General features: G+C 47.1%; 2 protein-coding genes across 2 annotated transcripts; one reads left to right on the plus strand and one right to left on the minus strand.

Moving 5' to 3' along the window:
• Nucleotides 1-4,500: 4,500 nt before the first annotated feature.
• On the plus strand, nt 4,501-19,967 carry ubac2 (UBA domain containing 2). Its single transcript, XM_035534763.1, has 9 exons — nt 4,501-4,680; nt 5,316-5,443; nt 5,838-5,957; nt 6,947-7,053; nt 14,799-14,922; nt 15,816-15,863; nt 16,249-16,506; nt 17,931-18,065; nt 18,267-19,967. Exons 1-9 carry the CDS (start codon nt 4,650-4,652, stop codon nt 18,372-18,374), a joined length of 1,059 nt encoding a protein of 352 aa, XP_035390656.1. The 5' UTR covers nt 4,501-4,649; the 3' UTR covers nt 18,375-19,967.
• On the minus strand, nt 9,543-12,887 carry gpr183b (G protein-coupled receptor 183b). Its single transcript, XM_027024829.2, has 2 exons — nt 12,232-12,887; nt 9,543-11,023 (listed from the first exon to the last, which is right to left on the minus strand). The coding sequence occupies exon 2, from the start codon at nt 10,996-10,998 to the stop codon at nt 9,934-9,936; it is 1,065 nt and encodes a 354-aa protein (XP_026880630.2). The 5' UTR covers nt 10,999-11,023; nt 12,232-12,887; the 3' UTR covers nt 9,543-9,933.
• Nucleotides 19,968-19,994: the final 27 nt, after the last annotated feature.

Raw genomic sequence — 19,994 nt, forward strand, 5'->3', positions numbered from 1 at the left:
GCACCGCCGGACCCTATTAACTACAGTAAACTTCCAACCGCTGCGCCAGGAGGAATCAGCACATATTCCCGACGAAGCCATTGGGAGTTTGAGTCTCGAATCTGCGCGACAACACACAGACAGACACGTCCCGTGTAATGTAATCATTATGGGGAGATTGTGCATTAGCCACTGTGTTGAGGGTGGAGGATGAAAACGAAGGACCGTCGACAGATAACGCAAAGGGCGGAAAAGTAGCGGACGGCTTTTTAAACCTTTCTCTTCCATTACTGGTTCATGTTCCTCTTTCCTGCTCCTAATGAGGGAGGGACACACACACGGTGTAAGTTTAGGGAAAGAATAGCGCACGGATAATGTGCCGTGAAATTGAGTCTCGCTTGCGTAAGGTTGGGGTGGCGGGCGTTTTCCCCTCCGCACGCCCCTCACAGGAGATGCTGGTAAACCGAGTGATCTTGACCCACAGACTGGACTGTTTACTTTGGTCAACCTTTACTGCACCTCCCTGCGTCCCAACTAAAAAGGGAGGAGGAACGCGGATAGGCCTTACTGCCACCTGCAGGCCTAAAGTGTGCGTTTCAAATGGGAACTTCTAATGGACAGAATTTCAAATAAGAGATATGCACTATATGCTTCAAATCGATAATGGCACTTTTTTTGACTTGTGGTTTTCAGGACCCAGCTGCCTGTCCCATGCTTGAATTTACTAGCCGGCTTGGTGACGACCCTGACAAAGAACAGACGTCTCCTGCGCGTGTGCTGTCAGCTTTGCCGTGTTTTAATGTTTGGGACCTCTTTAATGGCAAGTCGTAATGCTGATTTATGTCTGAAATGCCGATGTTGTTGAGACTGAAGTGGCAGTGACACCACAACAAGTCCTGGGGGATCAGAAAGATACCAACGAGCTCAAAAGGAAAACAAAAATCTCAAGATCACTGATGCCTCATCTTCTGAGTGATGGCCTACACACCCTCCGCATGGGGGGAGCCATTTTAATCCATTTTGCCACTAGTCAGCGGGACATGGAACAGATGCTGGCGGACACCGCCGCCATGCCGCTCAGACGGCTCCGTCACATTCCGGCTCTCGCAGCGGCACTCCCCTCTTCTACGGCTCCCTAATGAGTATTTATGGTTTCCCCACGCTACTGCTGCTGCGATTTTATTGGAGTGCGTGTGAGAAAGAGTGCGTTTTCCGAGGCTGACGGAGGCGACGGGTGGTGCGGGAGGGCCGGCGTCGCCTCCTGGCCGGCTCCTGACAGCTGGACCGGCCTGTTTTCGCTGTTGTCCTCTGGGCATTGGCTGTCAGCTCGCTGCTCAGCTTGACTGCGAGGAGAGAGATTAATGGACAATAAAGACACAACAGAGAGAGGAAGAAAAAGGGAGGGGAAACAGAGTAGGAAGGAGACGAAGAAATAAAGAAAACGACAGGAGGAGAAAGCAAGACGGACGGGCAGAGGAGCAGACGTGGACAGAGAGGACAGGAGGAAGCAAAAGAGAGAGAGAGACAGAGAGAGAGAGAGTGAGAGAGAAAGAGGACAAGAATAAGCCAACAGCCATCTGCTCATTTCCTTCTAATGGACAAAGCAAACAGCAGGAGACACTGCTGACTACAAATCTGGGTTTTCTTCATTACCGAAAGCACACAGGCATTTGTGGCAGAGTTTAACTCCCACGCCGACACGCCTTTTCTGTCCCCTCCTCCTCCTCCCCACCCCCACCGCAGGTCGTTGGGGGGTTTTTTCCCGTCTTTATTATTTTTTCATTAATCATGGAAACAATCTGTTTCAGAGATAATCTGCCACTCTTCCTCAGAAGGGCTTCTGGGGGAAACGACACACTGGCTTGGGCATTAAGACCAATTTCTTTGTCTGTCTTTGGTTTATCCAGCATCTGTTCCTTTCCCTAAGCGGCCCAGCCATCAAAGAATCTAACTAAACATTCGTAGAAACTAGAAGGTTTTTGAGTCTACGAAACAAAAAGCGAAGCATGATAAAAACCACACGTATCAGTTGTGACTGAGCTTCATGGTAAGGGTTATTTAAATCACCATTACGGCGTTGGCACCATGAACCAGCACCAGGAACATACCAGTTCTGCCAGGGAGGAGCATGTATTCAACACTGATCTACAGGCTGCAAGCTAAACTTTGTGCTTTTTGTTTGACACAGATGAAGCACACACTCCTTCTCAGAACGTCCTTGGGCTTTTTTAGATGGTTCAGTTACGTGTTCCCCTTCTTATTCAAAACCAAACTAGTCAAACGTTTACCCTGCAGCAATACTTTCTGAACAAATATTCTGGAGAATGAAAGGAGCTTGTTCCCTTAATACGTAACCGTGCGTTTCCCTAGCGGCTCTTTGAAGCACCCACACAGACGTCCCAGTGAGGATGTTATATACTGTTGGTATTACACAAACAGTTTCGTCTAGAAGGAGAAACCAACACTAGAAAAGTAGCCAAGCCTATGCGGTACAGCTTCGCATCGCTGTGTTGCTCAGAGGATGTTTGGATACGGTTTGTGTGCAATAGAAACGATATCAGTGGAGATGCGATAGGTCACCGAATCGACATGTGAAAAGCAAAACCGGGTTTCACCCTTTTTACACCGATCTGATTCTCCCACCCAAATAACAACCTTGACCACGATGCCAAAAAAACCAAAAACAAAGCAAAACCGAACTTAAACCTGGGTTATAAAAGAACTAAATTCCCACCAACCAAATGGCGCCGGTGTAATTTCGATGGAAGCGACTGTGTTCGGTTTCCGATCATCTCATTAAGCGAAGCGGACATGAGCCACGTCATCACGGGCGGCGCTCGCGGAGCTGAGGGTGCGGTTATGAAGATCACCGTGCAGCGGCAGCACGAGGGAGGGGGAGAGAGGGTAAACAGTGGTCAGCACGAGGTGAAGTGCTCGTGATGACCATCTCTGGGAAGGTATGTGGAGTCTATGATTAGCTGGTTGTGTCTGGCGCACACACACACACACACACAAAACACTTCTCTCAAAAATGCGCAGACAATTTTACCTTTTCTCTTCCCAAAACACACACACACTAGGCATCTTTCTCACACTCGTGCACGCGCATCTCCCTCTCCCTTTCACACACTCTCTCTCTCTCCCTCTCTCTCTCTCACACACACCCCAATAACACGGTATTCAGTAACTTAACCACAACTTAACAGCGGCAATAATAAAGCCTTGGCAGTGGCCGGGACGTGTTCACCATAGTCACAGCCGGCCGCTTTCTCCCGTCTCCATTAGTCATTGACTATTGTGTCCAATTACATGATTAGCTTATGAAAACCCGCGCGGCTCCCTGAAAGCGCTCGCTGCACGTATCAAATACCCAACAGATGGCCATTACACAAACAGGCCAATTTATCTCAGAGCCAGTGGTGGGGAACAAACAGAGGTATTTTTTACTCACTGTAGCGGCCTGATGTTGACTCTGGCTTTTCTGCCGTTCCCGTTGAGAGGCAGCTGGTCGCCGGAGCTTTCAAATCAACTCGAATGAAAGACATCTTGTTTTCATTAATTCTCCAGCAGCGAAAGCTCTTGTTTGGAAGATTAAAATTAGACGACAGCCCTGATCGTTTTTTTTAATGAAAGCTCAAAGGCGCAGTGTGTGTGTGTGTGTTTAATCTTTTAAACCAAAGTTAGGAATTTATGGGCCTTATATGGAATCCTCTGTACCTGCATGGTGATGTTATTTAATAATAAATAAAACAGAACGGCTTACCATAGACCTATATATCTATTTCATGGGTTAGCCTGTTATTAAACTCTTAAGCGGCTGCAAGTTGTAGGCCGTACCATTTGAAATGTGCTGACTAACGACATTTTAAAACATAACAGCAAAACAATCTAGCAATTAAAACATTGCATACATGCTGCGCACACACTTGAATATTGGTGGTATGGATCATTAACAAATGAATACGCTGAATGGCATGAGCAACTGTCTGGCATTGACCTTTGGGTGTGCTGCCACCTGGTGGCTGAATGAAAGAATGCAGTCTGCGATCGTTTGCCCAGGCTGAAGGTCTGTTGAATGTAGGCCACGAGTGTTGCAACACTGCTTTAAATAGCCTACTCATATGCCGAATCCACAAATAATTATTGACTGGGGTTTAGAATATTAATCATTTTATATAACCAGAAAGAGTAGACGTGTGTTTTACATCGACTCTCAATATAGTAGCCTGTCACCGACAGTAATTATAGAGAGAAATGATGCACATTTTTAATAATAATCGTAGCGTGAATTGGATGACCATCACTAAACAAACAGGAACATCTAACTGAACATTTTTAACATAAATTTGTTCTTTGATTGTTTCTAAATAATCCACTCGCTTATCTCGATACTCCTGCCTATTCCTCCGCTCAAAAGAAAAAGCAGCGGAAAAGCGAATTTCGTCGCCGTGAAGTTTGTCCTTCGCTACCCGCCGTCCTCGCCAGCATTTCCCCCCCTCCCCTCCAACCGCTTTTTTTTTTTTTTTTTTTTTGGTCCCCCCCTCTTTAACTTTTATTAAGTTTGCGCCTGTAAAAGCCAGCGCCTTTGCGTGGCCCCTGTCGGCTTTTTTTTCCCTTTGGTTTGGTTTTGTTTTGTTCCCGTGGCGCGTACTACGCGTGTAGCCAGCACGATGTTCACGACGACCGGGTCGAGAGGACTATGTACGTGAGAGAAACCGTCCGTACGGCGGCGCGTCTCCGCGTTAGGGAGGCCGGCGCCTCGGTCATTCATTCCGCCTGAAACGCGGCTGTGAGCGCCGGGCCCGGTGGTACCGCGGTCCGCCTTTGCGCAGCAAGACATGGGCTGTTTCACACTGTTATTTCTCCTAAGTAGGCTAGCTGGCTAACTTGAATAGCTAGAATGGTCGGTGATCAAACCTTACTGTCATTTAAGAGGTTATTAACGTGCTGTTAAAAACCGCAGCATTTATTTTGGGGCGGGGGGGTCATTAAAACGACACTTTCTCGAGGTTGTAAACGCATTGAAAGAGTGGTTTTGTGTCCTCTTAGTGTCATTGCTATGTTTTTTCTGAGCTAGCTACAGTTGGTTTTGTTTTGGGGTTTTTTTATTTTGTGGCTTGTCGAGCGATGCTTGTGATCAAATGCGGTCTTTTCTGTCTCCTCGCAGAGCTCTAGCTAACCACACCGCGTCTCGTTTATTCAACCAGCAGGCATCATAGGCCTGGCGATTTAGTCTATACGTTATCTGTGAGGTTCTGCGTGTTTCTGCGTATTTACAGAGGAGTCCAGTCCAGTCCAAAGATTGCCCTCCAATGTCCTCCCCTCTTGTCACACAGATAAAGCTCCCCTGTCGAAATGCTTACTGCTGATTACCAGTGCCCTCACCTTACTGCTCACCCTGGGGCTTCCTCACTACCAGAATCTGTTTGTCTACAGTCTCCAGGCTGTAAGACAACACAAACAGGTGAGAGATTGATTTTACAGCAAATGTAATAGTCATAGGCCTGATAAAAAAAAATAATAAATGTGCAGGATGCTTCTCTCTCTCTCTCTCTCTCTCTCTCTCTCTCTCTCTCTCTCTCTCTCTCTCTGTGTGTGGAAAGTGAATTATCTTAGATTCTCTTTAGCTTTTTTTTTGAGGAGATGTCTGAAAGATTCATACTCTCCCAATAGCCTCAAATCAGCTGTTTTGAGTGCCAAAAAGAACATTTTAGATGTCCATTGTCCAGAGCGTGGCGCGCTCAGTCAGCCGACTGTAATCAAGAGCGCTCATGTCCACGCCTGCTTAGGTACGCGTGTCACCGTGACGTCACCTAAAGCGTGTCGGTGTGGCTCTTCGTTGCATGTCTCTGTCGCAGGTCTGGAGGCTCGTCTTTGGGAGGCTGATTTGTTTGGACGTGAAGGACGCGTTTTGCAGCGCGCTGCTCATCTACACCTTCCGCGTGTTCGAGAGGAGGTTCGGCAGTCGCAAGTTCGCCGTAAGTTGGTGCTCGCAGTCACTCCACCATCTATCCCGTGGCACCCCACAGCCGGCCGGCCTCTCTTCGTCCTTCCGTGCAGTTCCAGTTCATCACGTGATTAAGTGGAACGTGGGTGCGGCAGTGTGGGGACTGGCTCACGCGACGTTAGAGTCTAACCTGAGGACCTCTGAGTTGTGCATTACACAACCCAGGGGCTCATGGGAGTGCGCTGTGTGGGAAATATTGTCCCTCGAGCTATTAAACAGGTGGCGCGTGGGTAATGTTTTCTTACTACCAAACAACATGGTCAGTAATGGGCTACTGTGTAACTATAGCTATGAAACTAGTGTGCAACACTATTAAAATGTGATGCGACGACTGTTGTGTCCCGAGTATATGCTGTGTCCCGAGTATATGCTGTGTCCCGAGTATATGCTGTGTCCCGAGTATATGCTGTGTCCCGAGTATATGCTGTGTCCCGAGTATATGGTACAGACACGGTCATGACTCAGACCTGTGTTGATGCACTGGGGTTATTAAACGCAGGCTGTTGGCGGGAAGGTGAGCTGGGATGGGACTCTCGTGCTTGCAGGAAGCTTAGCGAGGTCTTGTCCCGCTGGGCTGCTGCACAATGCAGTGTTTTCCCAACCCTGCACCAAGACTCCCAGTCTGCTTGGACTGATTTGGAAAATTCCACAAATGTTTTCTGACTTCAGTGTTAAGGTTCTCAGGAAGCTCATAAATGAAGTTAATAGAACTTGAATTATTTATTATAATTTTTTTTCTTCATTTAGATGCCTTTTTTCCTTGCTTGGTCTTTTTTTTATTTTTTTTTATCATTCTCTGAAGAAGTGTGTCGCAACCTGCAAGCAAATTTAACAGATGACTACCAGTATTATTTTCACTTTTCACTGCCGCCATACCATTTTTATTTATTTATTTTTGTCTGTGGAGGTACATTTTTCCTGTGACTGACTGTGCCCATGTGACCTGTCTTTTGATGGTAGTCCTTCCTGTTTGGAGTCTGGGTTCTCTCTGGACTGCTGGACTTCCTGTTGGCCGAGGTGCTTCACTTCCTCTTTGAGCTGCGGGTGGACGTGCTGCCGGGCGGACTGTGAGTGACCTTCCTCTTTCACTGTCCTCTTCTTCAGGTGCTGGGCATCTTTATGAACAAAGCCTGCTTTGTAGCTGCCTCATGTCGATGTGCAGTTGGAGACTATGGCACTATCTTCTTTAGCAGCTGTTTTCCAACCAAGAGCTCCTGCTGACCGAATCATTCTTGGTGGGGGACCACTCCCAGCCTAGTGGTGCCATTGGGGTGTGTGTGTGTGTGTGTGGGGAGGGAGTAACCAAAGCATTTACAGGGTCAATTGGAAGCCGTCTCTGCCCCTATGAGATTATTTCCAGTCATACAAGACCAGATTCTTATCTGCTTCTTTGGGGAAAGCTAATATTTCAGAAATGTATATGAAATAGTTGGTAAAAGGTAACAAAAAATAACAATGAATTTGTGGTCTTTGTGTCAAGAAAGACACCCAAAATATTATTTATCAGACTGTTGCTTCTACTATGCATGTGCAGATGGCGATAACAAGGAACACAACGGTTTGATGACAGGAACCTTCTTAACAGCTGTTTCTGTCGTAGCAGTACCCGTTAATGTAATCCCACCATGAGTTTTGGCTAGAGTACAAATGAACAAATAAAATACGGTTGTTTGATCATACAGGGCAGAGAACATACATTTTGCTTGATTAATTTCAAGCATGAGAACTTTCCTACACTGTCATTTTCAGTAGTTGTCTGATGCCCTTATCCAGCTCGAGGTATATAATCTCAGTATATAATCACAGAGTTGCTCCCTGGGAACTGAACCCACAACCTTTGTGTTTCCAGCACCTTGCTCTATTGGCTCTACCAGGTGAACCTCAGCAGTAGAGGAGTTCTGAAACACAATGGTTTGTTTGTTTTTAACATTATTGACTTTTCCAACCGAATTTTTACTGTTCAAGAGACAGATGACTGGTTATAAACAGTGGTTCATGATTCATGTTGGTTTTACTTGGTGTAGCCTCCTGTGTTTGTGTGGTGTGGGTTTTTTTGTTGTTTTTTTTTGTTTGGTTGGTTTTTTTTTGGCGGGGGGGGGGACCCTTACAAAAATTGTCCCACCATCAGTGGTAAACATGGTAGCCTGTAACAAGCTGTGCAAGGCATCAGTCTGTAATAGTACACCTGTAAAATGTATTATAAGGTTATACCTATTAAGGCACCTGGTGAGTAAATGTACAAGGTAGGCATCTCTCAAGTCACCTGATCAATATTCGGGAGTCACTGAAATGCTACAAGACTTGTACCAGCGGACTTGGCAACCTCACAACATCCTACTAGAAGGTATGTGTATGAACGGTTGTTGCGCATATCCGCCACCAGAGGGGGCACTTCACAACATTGCAATAAACAGTGCACTTAAAACTCCCACGTTATTCTTCTCACGAGTTCAACTAAGAACTGAATTTTTCACCTTTGGTAAAATGTGGTTAGGTACTCTCTCTACATTTTTATAAATAGCATTTCTGTGAATAGATTTTCACTCACCACTTTGGATTCTGGAGGTCAGACTCCCTGCAGAGGTGCTACTTTAATAAGTTACCCCTCTAAGTATGTGGCTATGTTGGTGTTTGGTTGGTGTGTTGGTTAGGCTGATGGGAGAAGCAGGTATTGGGTTTGTGTGCTGTGATATTTGTGTTGGTTTGTTAAGTTGGGTCAGGGTAGAGGCTACAAGTGTGGAAGTATTACATTGCAGTTCTGTGGTTGGCCCCTCTGACCCATTCAAACTTTTTTGCTTCTTTTGTTTGTTGCGAAAAAGCTAATATGAAGGGATCACCTTGCATGTTATTTTATCTTGCCAGCATGAGAATGTTGCAGTCATGCACTCACTTTTCACGGAAAAGGAAAGTTCTGTTTTCTTGTTCTGCAAATGTGTGTGTGTGTGTGTGTGTGTGTGTGTGTGTGTGTGGCGGTTTTGTATAACTGCTGGCCCCTCTATGGCGCTAAAATGGTGAAACGTGAGACGTGGGGAGTGCTTACAAGTCTGGAAGTGCCAGAGCGCACAGGTCAGAAGTCCTGTGACGGTGATCACCTTGAACCTATGCTAACCACTCACGCCTGGGCAGGTTGACCGTGACCCCGTGTAGAGGTTTCAGGGCTACGTGTTCCTTCTCATGAGCCTCTGGGGAGAGTAGGTTGTTAGTCAAACACTAAACACAGACTCATTCATCAAAGTCTGTCAGGGCAGACAACATGCTATTACACTCAAAAATATGTCTTTAGTTCTAAAATAATCATTTCTTGAGTAAAAACCCCCACCCCCGTGAAAGAGGACTTTCGGTATGGAAACCAAAAAGTCATTGCAACACCTACAGTTACGACACCATGTGGTCATGGCTCTTGTGCTGCACTGGTTATACTCTCTACTTTTACCCAACCACACTGTGCCAACTTTGTTTTTTGTTTTTTTTCTTCTTCTTCAAACGGTTGGACATGCTTTGTCTGGTGACCTCCAGCTGACCTCTACTTGTTGCTCATTCAAGGTCGACGTGCTGCCCACGTTTAAATTTTTTTATTGGCTTTTTACACACACCACCAGTCACCGGCACCTCCTACCAGGATGTGGGGATGTACGTACACAGGTGGAGGAGTTTTATCGTTATCGGTGTATTGACATCAGCAGTGCATCACCAAAGGGCATGATATGCAAATGAGTGCCTGTCACAGAAAGCACATGACTCGGTCCCAGACCTTGATCACGAATGTCCCTCACACAAATTCTGAGGATGAGGGCAAACACGGACCCGTACTACATGGCCCATGGGCAAGTCAGTCATTTGCTGAACATTTTGTCCCTAAAATTCCTTCCTCCACTTGCCTTCCTTGGATTCGCCTTCTTGGAGCGAGTCCCGCTGCTCTCTGATCCCGACGCGGACCGCCCCTGCGCTCAGCGGCCGTCCTCGACGGCGTCCAGCGGCATGGCGCCGCGGCAGTGGTGCGGAGGCCGGTCGTGCACGGTGGAGCTGTCGGGCGACGGCCGTCCCACGCTGGAAAAGGAGGCGCCCACCTCCGTCCTCAAGAGCTGCAGCAGCCTCCGCTTGTAGCCCTTGCAGGCGAAGAAGTAGACGAAGGGGTCCAGGCAGGCGTTGAGGTTCATGAGGCACACGGTGACGTGCAGCGAGACCTGGAACGCGCGGAGGTCCTCGCAGCCGGGCTCGTAGATCAGCTTCCTCACCATGTACTGCAGCAGATCCAGGTGGTAGGGGCTGAAGCAGACGACGAACACCAGCACCACGCCTGCTACCATCCGCTGTGCCCGCCGCGCACGCCCCGAGCGCTCCGTCAGCCGGTTGGCCCTGGCGGACCGCTGCAGCTTGCGGGACAGCGCGGAGTAGCAGGCCAGGATGGCGAGGAGCGGGAGGCCGTAGCCCACCAGCACGGCGCCGATCAGCATGTACGGCAGGCCCGGCACGGCGCCCTCGAAGTTGGGGTACTCCATGCAGGTGACGGTGCCGTCGGGCTCGGCCCGGGTGAGCGGCATGCACAGCAGCGGCACGGTCTGCACCAGCACCAGCAGCCAGACGAGCAGGCACACCGTGCCGACAGTCCGAGGCTTGCGCAGGCCCCCCCAGTGCGGACGCAGCACCACGGCCGCCAGGCGGTCCACCGCCAGGCAGGTCATGAAGTTGACGCCGGCGTAGCTGTTGAGGTAGAAGAGCAGCGCGGTGGCCTTGCACAGCCCCTCGCCCATTGGCCAGTGGAAGCCCAGAGCGTAGTACAGAGCCCGCAGCGGCAGGGCCAGGCAGAACAGCAGATCCGACGCCGCCAGGTTGGCCGAGTACACCGTGGTGGAGTTGAGCTTGGACGGGTGGAGGCGGATGGTGTGCAGCGCCAGGGCATTACCCAGCAGGCCGAGGGGGCAGATGACAGCGTAGGCTAGGGGCAGAAGTACGCGTGCTGTCCCCCGGTGATCGTACAGGTCCGTACAGTTGGTGCCGGTCAGGGCCGACATGTTGGCCGACCTGAGCAGCAACCGCCTGGAAAAAAGAGCTCTAATGAAAACCCGGTAGCTGTCGTTTCCCCTGATCGATAGGATCGATAGGTCGGATTAATTACTTAAAATATCATTCCAGAATAACATAAGCAATAATTTGGTGAATTTTTAGAAGGAGGTCATCTTTTAAATAAATATGTGGAACATGTGGCTTAAAAAAAATCCTAGATGTCTTCAGACCTCCGAAAAACCTGTGCTGGTGAGGAAATCGGCAGCCCACGTGGCGAATGCGTGTACAGAAAAGGCCTGACCAGGCACGTCTACAGGGATACTCGGTCGACGAGTCATGAACTGTTTGAGAAAGTCCTTTGTCTCGTGACACTTGTGTTCAGGGCAATCCATTTGTCACTGTTGTTTTACAAATTCAAAGCAGAACAGGCTTGAGACGTGTTTATACTTCCACTGCCTGCACGCTAGTTTTATTTACATGTTTGGTTTTTTGGAGGGGGGAGGATTTATTTATTTTTTACATTGCATATCCGTGTACGATCTGGTTGTGAAATGGCAAACGAGTTACTGCTACTCTCGTACCAACATCCCATTTTGCAAACATCTTCCTTTGCAGAGGGACGCGGGCCAGACTGACATGACTCGCGGAGGACTCGCAACCCCTGCTCGTACAACAGCGCTCGACGCAACGTCCATAAACGCTCACTTGGCACCGACGTTCTGGACGTTTAGTCTCTGATGCTGCGACTCGCGTTAACGTTGTTAGAACGTTGTATAACAGCAACGTGATAAACCTGCTGAGGGAACCAGCTGTAAGATAACCCCAGGCTTGACAATGGCACGTACGAACAGCGACTAGCAAATATTTCTTTCACTTTTTTTCCCAGACTGCCTTGGATTCCTTCCTGCCTGTTCTGCATTGTTCTCCTCCTCCATTCCTAATCTTAACTTCCCGTTTTACTTCAGTATCCCAAAGCACTTTTATTCTTCTGGGCATGTTACCCATACGAGGAATTAGTCCAGAGTTTGCACACGTGTGTGACACGCTGAACAGACCTCGGCTAATTATTAAGAGTAATGATGAAAGATAATTGTAATATTTAAATGCTGAGTTTTGCTACTTTCATCATTAATTAGATTTTTTTTTTTTTGTCAAATCACACCTAGAAACGTGTTCTTCTTAAATACTGTTTGTATGTGTATGTATAGTTGTACCTTTTGCAGTTTTAGTCATGTACTCACCAGACAGATGAGAAGAAATTGATTGCGTAGTAGGATCCTTTCAGGTCTCCCTCTCTCTCGCGCTCTCGCGCTCATGCACTCCCTCTTATCTTGCACCAACGGCCTTTTCAAAAGGCAGAAGTGTGAAACTGGTCCTGAGTGGTTAAAGACCTACATCACTTCCTTTCTCTCTCACTTGTTTTTTTGTTGGGTTTTGTTTTGCTCCCTCATCAGCTCTCCCTTCAGGCAGGGGAGTGGTGCCCATTGCTAGCGGAGGTGTGAATATCCGCTTTCAGACATATCGACGCTGATATTAAAGCATTAGGAACACTCTGGGTCAGTCTTTACTTGGGTTATAAGGGCAAGTTTGTGGATAGAGGTGGGACTGACTCTGGATCAGTTTTTAAGATAGCTATATGAAGGACAGAAATGATGTTGATTATTTTCAGGTTAATATGTTCAGGTTTTGGTTAATATGCTGAGGTGCTTTTCTTTTGCCGCAGGTTTGTGTGGGACGAGATGTTCCTCTCTGCGGTTTTCTCTTGACGTATCAGAATTAGCATCTGCCCTGCTTTTTAAGCAAAACGCACGCTCACACTTCCTTGGCGTGTGATTTAGCGTTGGGTTCCTGCAGTAAAACCTTTAGCCAAATGAAACGAGGCCAAAGAAAAGACCCGCTGGCAGATCTGAACTTTTAGCCTGTGCCCATGCACGCATGGAGCCCTGCGCCAGTCTGCACGACGATGACATGAGCCAGCCGCGTGCGTGCGTGTGTGTGTGTGTGAGAGTGAGTGAGAGAGAGCGATCACATCACATGTTGGCGAGAGTCCAGACACTGTAATGAAGGTCACAGACAACATAATACCTCTCTGGAAGTTCTTCATTTTGCTTCAATTTGCCTTGGAGAAAGACAGAGGGAGTGTTCAGACTCTGTTTTAATGGCACAGACTACACAATTCCTCTCTCCCAGTTCATTTTTTCATTCGTATTTCTCAATTTAAAATTGCATCATCTGACTGCCTGCCCAGTACTGAGGTCTCTCTCTCTCTCTCTCTCTCTCTCTCTCTCTCTCTCTCTCTCTCTCTCTCTCTCTCTCTCTCTCTCTCTCTCTCTCTCTGTCTCGGTCTCTCTCTCTAGGTTCTTTCCTCCGTTGTCTACCTCACACTGAAACCTTTAGACAATATTAGTCGTATGCCACCATTTTTGTGCTAATCCCAGCAACCAGGCGTTGGAGCAGAGCTGCTCTTCTGAGCCTACCCCACTACCAGCGTCTCCCAAGCCACAAGTTCTTCTTTCAGTGCCGTCAGAGAATTCCGACACGTGTGCAGGGGCAGGGGTGGGATGACGCGTGCGGTGATTCGAGATGTGGCAAATGTGCGAACTGGTATTGTTTCGCAGCTCTAAGGTGCGAGGTTATTAGCAAGCTGTCACACGTTCGCCGCACGAGATGGTTAGTCTCACCCCGGTGTGTTTGGACGAGGCGATCTCCTCGATCGCACATGCCAATCCTGAGGGGTGTGGCGGTGCTTCACAGCCTTTGAGTTTTGCAGCTCAGTTCGACGTTACCGTTCATCTGAGCTATAAATGGAGGAGGAGGTGAACATGCAAACAAGCTAATTAAAGAAAAAGGGAACATTTGCTTTGGCTGTAGTGTGATTTACAGCTTCATTTAACTTTGTGTGGGCCAAGAGAAGATGGAGGTGGGTGTTTTTAACGCACATATTTGTACAGGTGCACAAGATATCGGCAGCTGTCATATTTACCGATGGGGGCAATTTTGAATTTATCGTTATTGGTTCAACCTTTGACTTGCAGCTGATAATTACAACTGATAATGTTCATCCATCCATCAGACTAAGCTTTCTGTTTAATTTGGGACCTGTTTATAGATTACTGCAGTTCTAAGAAAAATGCAAATCAAATATTTTCAAGAATTATTTCACCTATTACAATCGGTTGATTTCATCATCAGATTCAGTGTTATTTTGCTGTATGCTCACTAGGCACAGGCAGCTATCTGATGGTACTAACTGAAGGGTTGCAGTGATGTTGTTGTGTTTGGTTTTTTTACCTCTGGGTTTTCCAGCCACCGATTTGATGTTGGTTTAAGATAAAAATGGCTCTTAAAACGAAGGGGAACAAAAATGGTTTCAAATGTTCTGAGCCACCTACATGTGGGTCGTTGCTCTTAGATTGGTGAGTAAAAAACAAAACAAAACAGAAACCTTCACAAATCACTCTTCATGGGGACTGATATGTGTCAGTGTCTTGGAGACCAAGGATCACTTTGATCTCGTCTTGACCACGTCGCCCTTAATGCAGCAGAGCAGATTAACCTCACTTGGCTGCACTGCGCTTAGGGGTGTCTTATGCCCACTGCACTCCATACATGTTATGGTTTGAACTTGCTTTGAGATGCATAAACATAAAATAATCAGTTATTAGTATCAGCCACAACAAGGGGTTTAATTTTTATCGTAATGTCCCAAGAAATTCAGTATCTACATTTAAGTCAGTCTGTGTGTCTCTCTCTCTCTCTCTCTCTCTCTCTCTCTCTCTCTCTCTCTCTCTCTCTCTCTCTCTCTCAGGCTGGGTCCAGTCTTTGCGCTCTTTGTGCCTTTCTTCTGTTCTGTGCCCCAGGTTCAGGTCACTCAACTGCTGGGTTGCATGTCCATCACCAACAAGTCCCTCGTCTACCTCGTGGGCGTGCAGGTGAGCCGCACCGCCGTCTGACAAGAACAGAACATCCCTAAAAAAAAAACTAAACCCCACTGTTGTGTTTTACATTTACATCGTGTCAAATTTAAGTGGGGCCAGCCAGTTTCTTGTGTATTGGTTATTGTGTACTTCGTGTGTAAAACCAGTAGCGGTCCCAGTGACGAATGCGTCACGTTGTGCGATATTGGCATGTGCAAAATTTGCTTGTGGCCATCCATAAATGGTAATAATTGGTGGAAGATCCGTTCGTCCGCTTTCGTCTCGTCATTCTGAGCCATATTAGTGCTGTTAAACTTTTTATTTTCCTTTTTAAATGCGAGTGGAATTGACCTTGACGAGTGTGATGTTAGAGCCCAACAGCCGGTCAGCTTTAGCCTGCCTTCCACCACGCCTTAACCCAGCTGTTGAGAACGGGTGCGCTGGGACCGGGTTCATCCGAAGCCGAGTAACACCGGCACACCCTTGTGTGACCCTTCATTCGGTGACTTTGACGTACCCACACCAAGGCGCTTCATCAAAACCCAACGGGGGGTGGGGTTCAAAAAGCACCCATGTCCCGTCTGAGTGTGCGAGGGGCGCAGCTGTGTGGGTGCACGGAGTTAGAGACGCACAAGGTACAGTGTGGTTTAGCTCTCTCGCACTGATTGCACCTCTCATTGGCCGGCTGGCGGAGTACATCCTGTGCCAGCGTGATTAGAGCTTGCGGTAGGACATTCTCAGTATCAGAACGGGGGCAGTGGTGTGCTGAGTGCTGATGAAGCCATATTGTGGTGCTCCTCTGATGATCACTTCTCTCTCTCTCTGTTCCTGTACTTGTAATGTTTTAAAAGCAAAAAAAAAAAGAAAAGTTATTAAGCAACTCTATTCGTTTTCTTTCCCTCTCTCAGTTGCTAACCTCTAGCACCTACATGTGGGTCGTTGCTCTTAGTGGATTGGTGAGTAAAAAACAAAACAAAACAGAAACCTTCACAAATCACTCTTCGTGGGGACTGATATATGTCAGTGTCTTGGAGACCAAGGATCACTTTGATCTTATCTTGACCACGTCGCCCTTAACGCAGCAGAGCAGATTAAATGCACTTTACCTCACTTAGCTGCACTGCGCTTAGGGGAGTTTGCACACAGCTGTTTTGAACCAACTTCAGTCATAATGAACCTTCACTGACTTTCCACACTGGACCAGTTGCACTTCGATGTGCATTCCATTTATTTTATTAGGTCTGCTGCTGCTACTTCAAACTAGCTTTTTAGGGAAAGGTCACTCAGTCTCACTCTCTCTCGTTTTGTTCTCCGGTCGCCTCGGCGGGCGCCCTGTCGCAGGCGTCGGGCACGCTGTACTACAGCGAGGTGCTGGGTGTGCATCGGCTGCTACAGGTGCCACAGTGGGCGGCGCGGTGCGGCGCCCGGCTCCTGGGGCCGGCGCTGGAGGGCACGGAGCCTCGGGCGGAGTCGCCCCTGGGCATGGGCGCCACGCTGGACATCCAGCGGCAACAGCGTATGGACATGCTGGACCAGCAGCTGCTGCTCTCCCAGATGGAGCAGTTCAGGAGGAGTGCGGCACAGACGCCTCAGCCCTGGGTGAGGCTCTGCGCTCTGTCTCGCGCACCGTCACAAGTAGCGGGGTCACGTTGTCACGATCGTGTTGGCGCGAGGGTAAATGGTCCCGCCGTCCAAACATCAGGCCTCAGAAGATTTGCTTCCAAAAACCCTGGGAAACGTGAGAGCTGGTACAAGACAGTTTACAGTTACGGTTTTTGGGTTTTACAGGTGATTTTAGGCCAAGGAAAAAAAAAATCTTTAGCACTTTAGGCAGTTTTGACTGTGGCATGATCTCTAGTATTTTTTGTTGTTGTTAACAGTAGTAGTAATTGCTTCTGTTTCACACTTTTTTTTTAACATGTACATTTTTACACCGGTGCAAACTGTTTGTTTCCTGCCTGCATGCACGCGCGCGCACACACAGTTGCTTAACAGATAAATATGCAAATGAATTCAATGACGTTTCATAAGTCTGATCAGATTGCCTTTGCCAGTGCATCCTGTGACGTGTTGGGTATAATGATCATCTGTGAAAAACCCTTCTAATACAGAAAGCTGTGTAACGGGGTCCCACAGGGCAGCAGTGTGCCAGGAAACTGCACAGCTGATCATCAGGCCCTTACGAGGCTGAGTGGAGTGTCTGGACAGGGCCGTCGTTCGGCTGCGCAGCGCCACGGTACCTGGGCGGGGCCGTCGCTCGGCTGCATAGCGCCTTTGCACTGTTGTCCAAATTAGTGTTGGCTTTCTAAAAGCATAATCTTTTTATGCTCACACATTTTATGTTGCTTGTAGTGTAGATACTGGATATTTCACAGGTGTTACTGAATAAGATGTTTTAAAATAACCAGAAATAAGCCAAGCGTTTGAGAGGTTAAATAGATTTAACGAGAAGCCTGTAGTTTGAATAGGAACTGCGCATATTTGTTTGTTAGGAGGGTGTAGTAGTGTCTTTTTCTGAGAAGAGTTGCATTGTTTTATGAACAAATGTTCATAGTGATGCTGTTCCCGCCACGTTGCAGTGAGTATTGTGTTACTGTTCCTTTGAGGTCATTTGCCTTAACCTCATACAGTAGAGGTGCTGACCAAAGGTTCAGATTTTCCCTGGAATAATTACACTTGGTCGTCCCCCCACTGATGGGGTGAAGAGGAGTCCTGTGATGAGGGTTTGGTTTTGTATTTTCTCACTCTGATATTCTTGGCAAAAACAGGCTCGAGACCTGCTTGGTGTTGTCTTCATGGGTTTCTTGTTCCATTTGTAAGACATGATGACATGGCATGGCCTCCAGGCTCCGCCTCTGTAGATGCTTGGCCTTTCTTTTAAAAGGGGAAGGAAAAGCGCAAAGGTTATTGCTGAGACGAACCTTAGCGAAACTGTGGATCAGTGCAGTTGTAAGGTTTGGGGGGGGGGGGGTTGTCCTCATTTTCTGACTGTTCATTTGCTGTGTTTCGTTTTGCCTCTGCAGGCTGGCGGACTCCTGGGTTGGTCCAGGTTCCTCCCTGGTCTACGAAACAGGGGTCAGAACCTCCCTCACGTGCAGCCACACCCACAACAGTCCCTGCAGCCACACCCACTAGACACGCCAGTGGCCGAGGAACAGGTGAGGATCCACTTAGTTACGCTCTAATGAGTAATTACTAATTAATGACTTTTTCATGCGGGTATTAAAATGCTATCCGAGGTTACCGGGTGTAATTTATATAAAGCAATAAATAAATATTGTCAATAAAGGTCATCATGGTTCTGTTGTGTCTCTTCAATGTGACTAATGGCGGTGGGTTAACTTCCCTTTGTGGCCCAGGTGGCCAGGCTGATGGAGATGGGCTTCTCCAGAGTGGACGCCCAGGAAGCTCTAAGGGCGTCCAACAACGACATCAACATGGCCACTAACTTCCTGCTACAGCACTAAGACGGAGCGGGAGGAAGTGTTGGGTGTTGGGTGAGGAAAAGTGGGGCTCCATGGCCTCTGGGGCCATGTGGGGAGGTGGGGAGCAGCTTAGTGTGGACCACTGCCAAACCCTCAGGAGATTGTGGTGTCACTTCCTCTTGGCTTGCTCTCTGATTGGACGGCGAGGAGCTGCTACTGCTGTCGTCCTGCCGTGCTTCCGTGTCAGTGAGACAGTCTGTGGCCAAGGCACGCATCTTTATCTCAGGGCTTGCGTTCTCGGGCCTGGTCATCTCGCTGCGTGCTCCCGTGCAAACGCAACACGACTCGGGGCTTATAAGGGGAGGTGCAGACACAAACAAGCTAGTCCATCAGACCTGCCGTGCCGCATGCGTGGGTCCATCTGAAGAGATGTTCTCCACCAATGGGCCTTTTTAGTGAAGTATTCCGCTTCATCTGGGTCTGTGAAAATACAAGAACGCATGTAGCATAAGGTGTAACTATAAGATTGAAGCCTTGAATTTTCATTAACAATCAAGTATTAAAGGTACACTAACCTTATTGTGGTTGGGATCCAAGTTGTGCGTTTGTGATGAGAAATAACCTCAAGTTCTGGCCGATGGCTGTTATAAAGAAAGGCCTACTGCCTGGTTCCTTAACAACATGCTACTTTGTCTACCACATCAAACTCTTCTAACTGTGTGAAATTACTGTGTTCTGGTTCAAAGGGTACCATGAATTTGAAATGTTAGAGAAAAATAGTGTCCAATCACCTGTAGGGACAGTGTATATCTGAGCAATGTGTACATTCATCAATTACCTGTACAGTGTAAATTTTGTGTGTGTAATAGGCAGAGAGTGAGTGAGCCAGTTTGTGTTTTGACTTGTAAAGGTAAATTGAGGAAAAAATTATTACATCACAAAATGATTGTTATAGATTTCTAACAGTTTTGATTTAGATGATTAGATTTAGATTCTACTTTGCTACTATCGGTGAATGCTGCCACTAAAAACATTTTAAATTGTTTTGATTATTTCCATTTCTTATTCTAATAACAGTATGGTGGTGGTGTGGTATTGTTTGTCGCTGTTGTTTTTGTTGATGTTTGATTAAAGAAGAAAAGATTTAATTATTTTTGCAGTAACGTGAGACGTTTGTCCGAATTTGGCTCTGGTGTCTAGCCAAACCCTATAAATCTGAACAGTGTGGTATAGCCACTGTCCATATTCTCTGTGAAATTTAGAAATTGCTGATTGTCATTAGACATTGCCAGATGACCCTAATTAATATTCTAATAACACTGGGCATCAAAATTTGAACTTTATTTTTTATCACAAATTAAAATAGATTGGACTTTGTAACACATTTTCTATTAAATTTGGATGTTTTTATCATGCATGGTTTTTACATCAAGTATATATTACTTTATAAATAAGTTTATTACTGTACAAACTTTTTTCTGAAATGTACAATGCATGATTTTTCATATTTGGCCTTGGGCACATCCTTGTTTAGTGCCCAGCAGTAGTCTGCCATCATAGAGGGGATCCACTTTTCTTGCTAATGCAACTGTAAATAACTATTATAACCTGTAATTAAAACCTACCTCCCATTTATTATGGCTGTAGACTCTCTTGCTGACA

This window comes from Electrophorus electricus, chromosome 16 (assembly GCF_013358815.1).
Source record: "Electrophorus electricus isolate fEleEle1 chromosome 16, fEleEle1.pri, whole genome shotgun sequence".
Classification (NCBI taxonomy): Eukaryota; Metazoa; Chordata; class Actinopteri; order Gymnotiformes; family Gymnotidae; genus Electrophorus; species Electrophorus electricus.

Excerpts from the sequence above, each read along its gene's own strand:
- ubac2 (XM_035534763.1), top strand. The coding sequence starts at position 4,650 with ATGTTCACGACGACCGGGTCGAGAGGACTAT. Across the intron at positions 7,054-14,798 it reads GACGTGCTGCCGGGCGGACT|GCTGGGTCCAGTCTTTGCGC; the intron begins GTGAGTGACCTT and ends TCTCTCTCTCAG. Across the intron at positions 16,507-17,930 it reads CACAGACGCCTCAGCCCTGG|GCTGGCGGACTCCTGGGTTG; the intron begins GTGAGGCTCTGC and ends TTGCCTCTGCAG.
- gpr183b (XM_027024829.2), bottom strand. The coding sequence starts at position 10,998 with ATGTCGGCCCTGACCGGCACCAACTGTACGGACCTGTACGATCACCGG.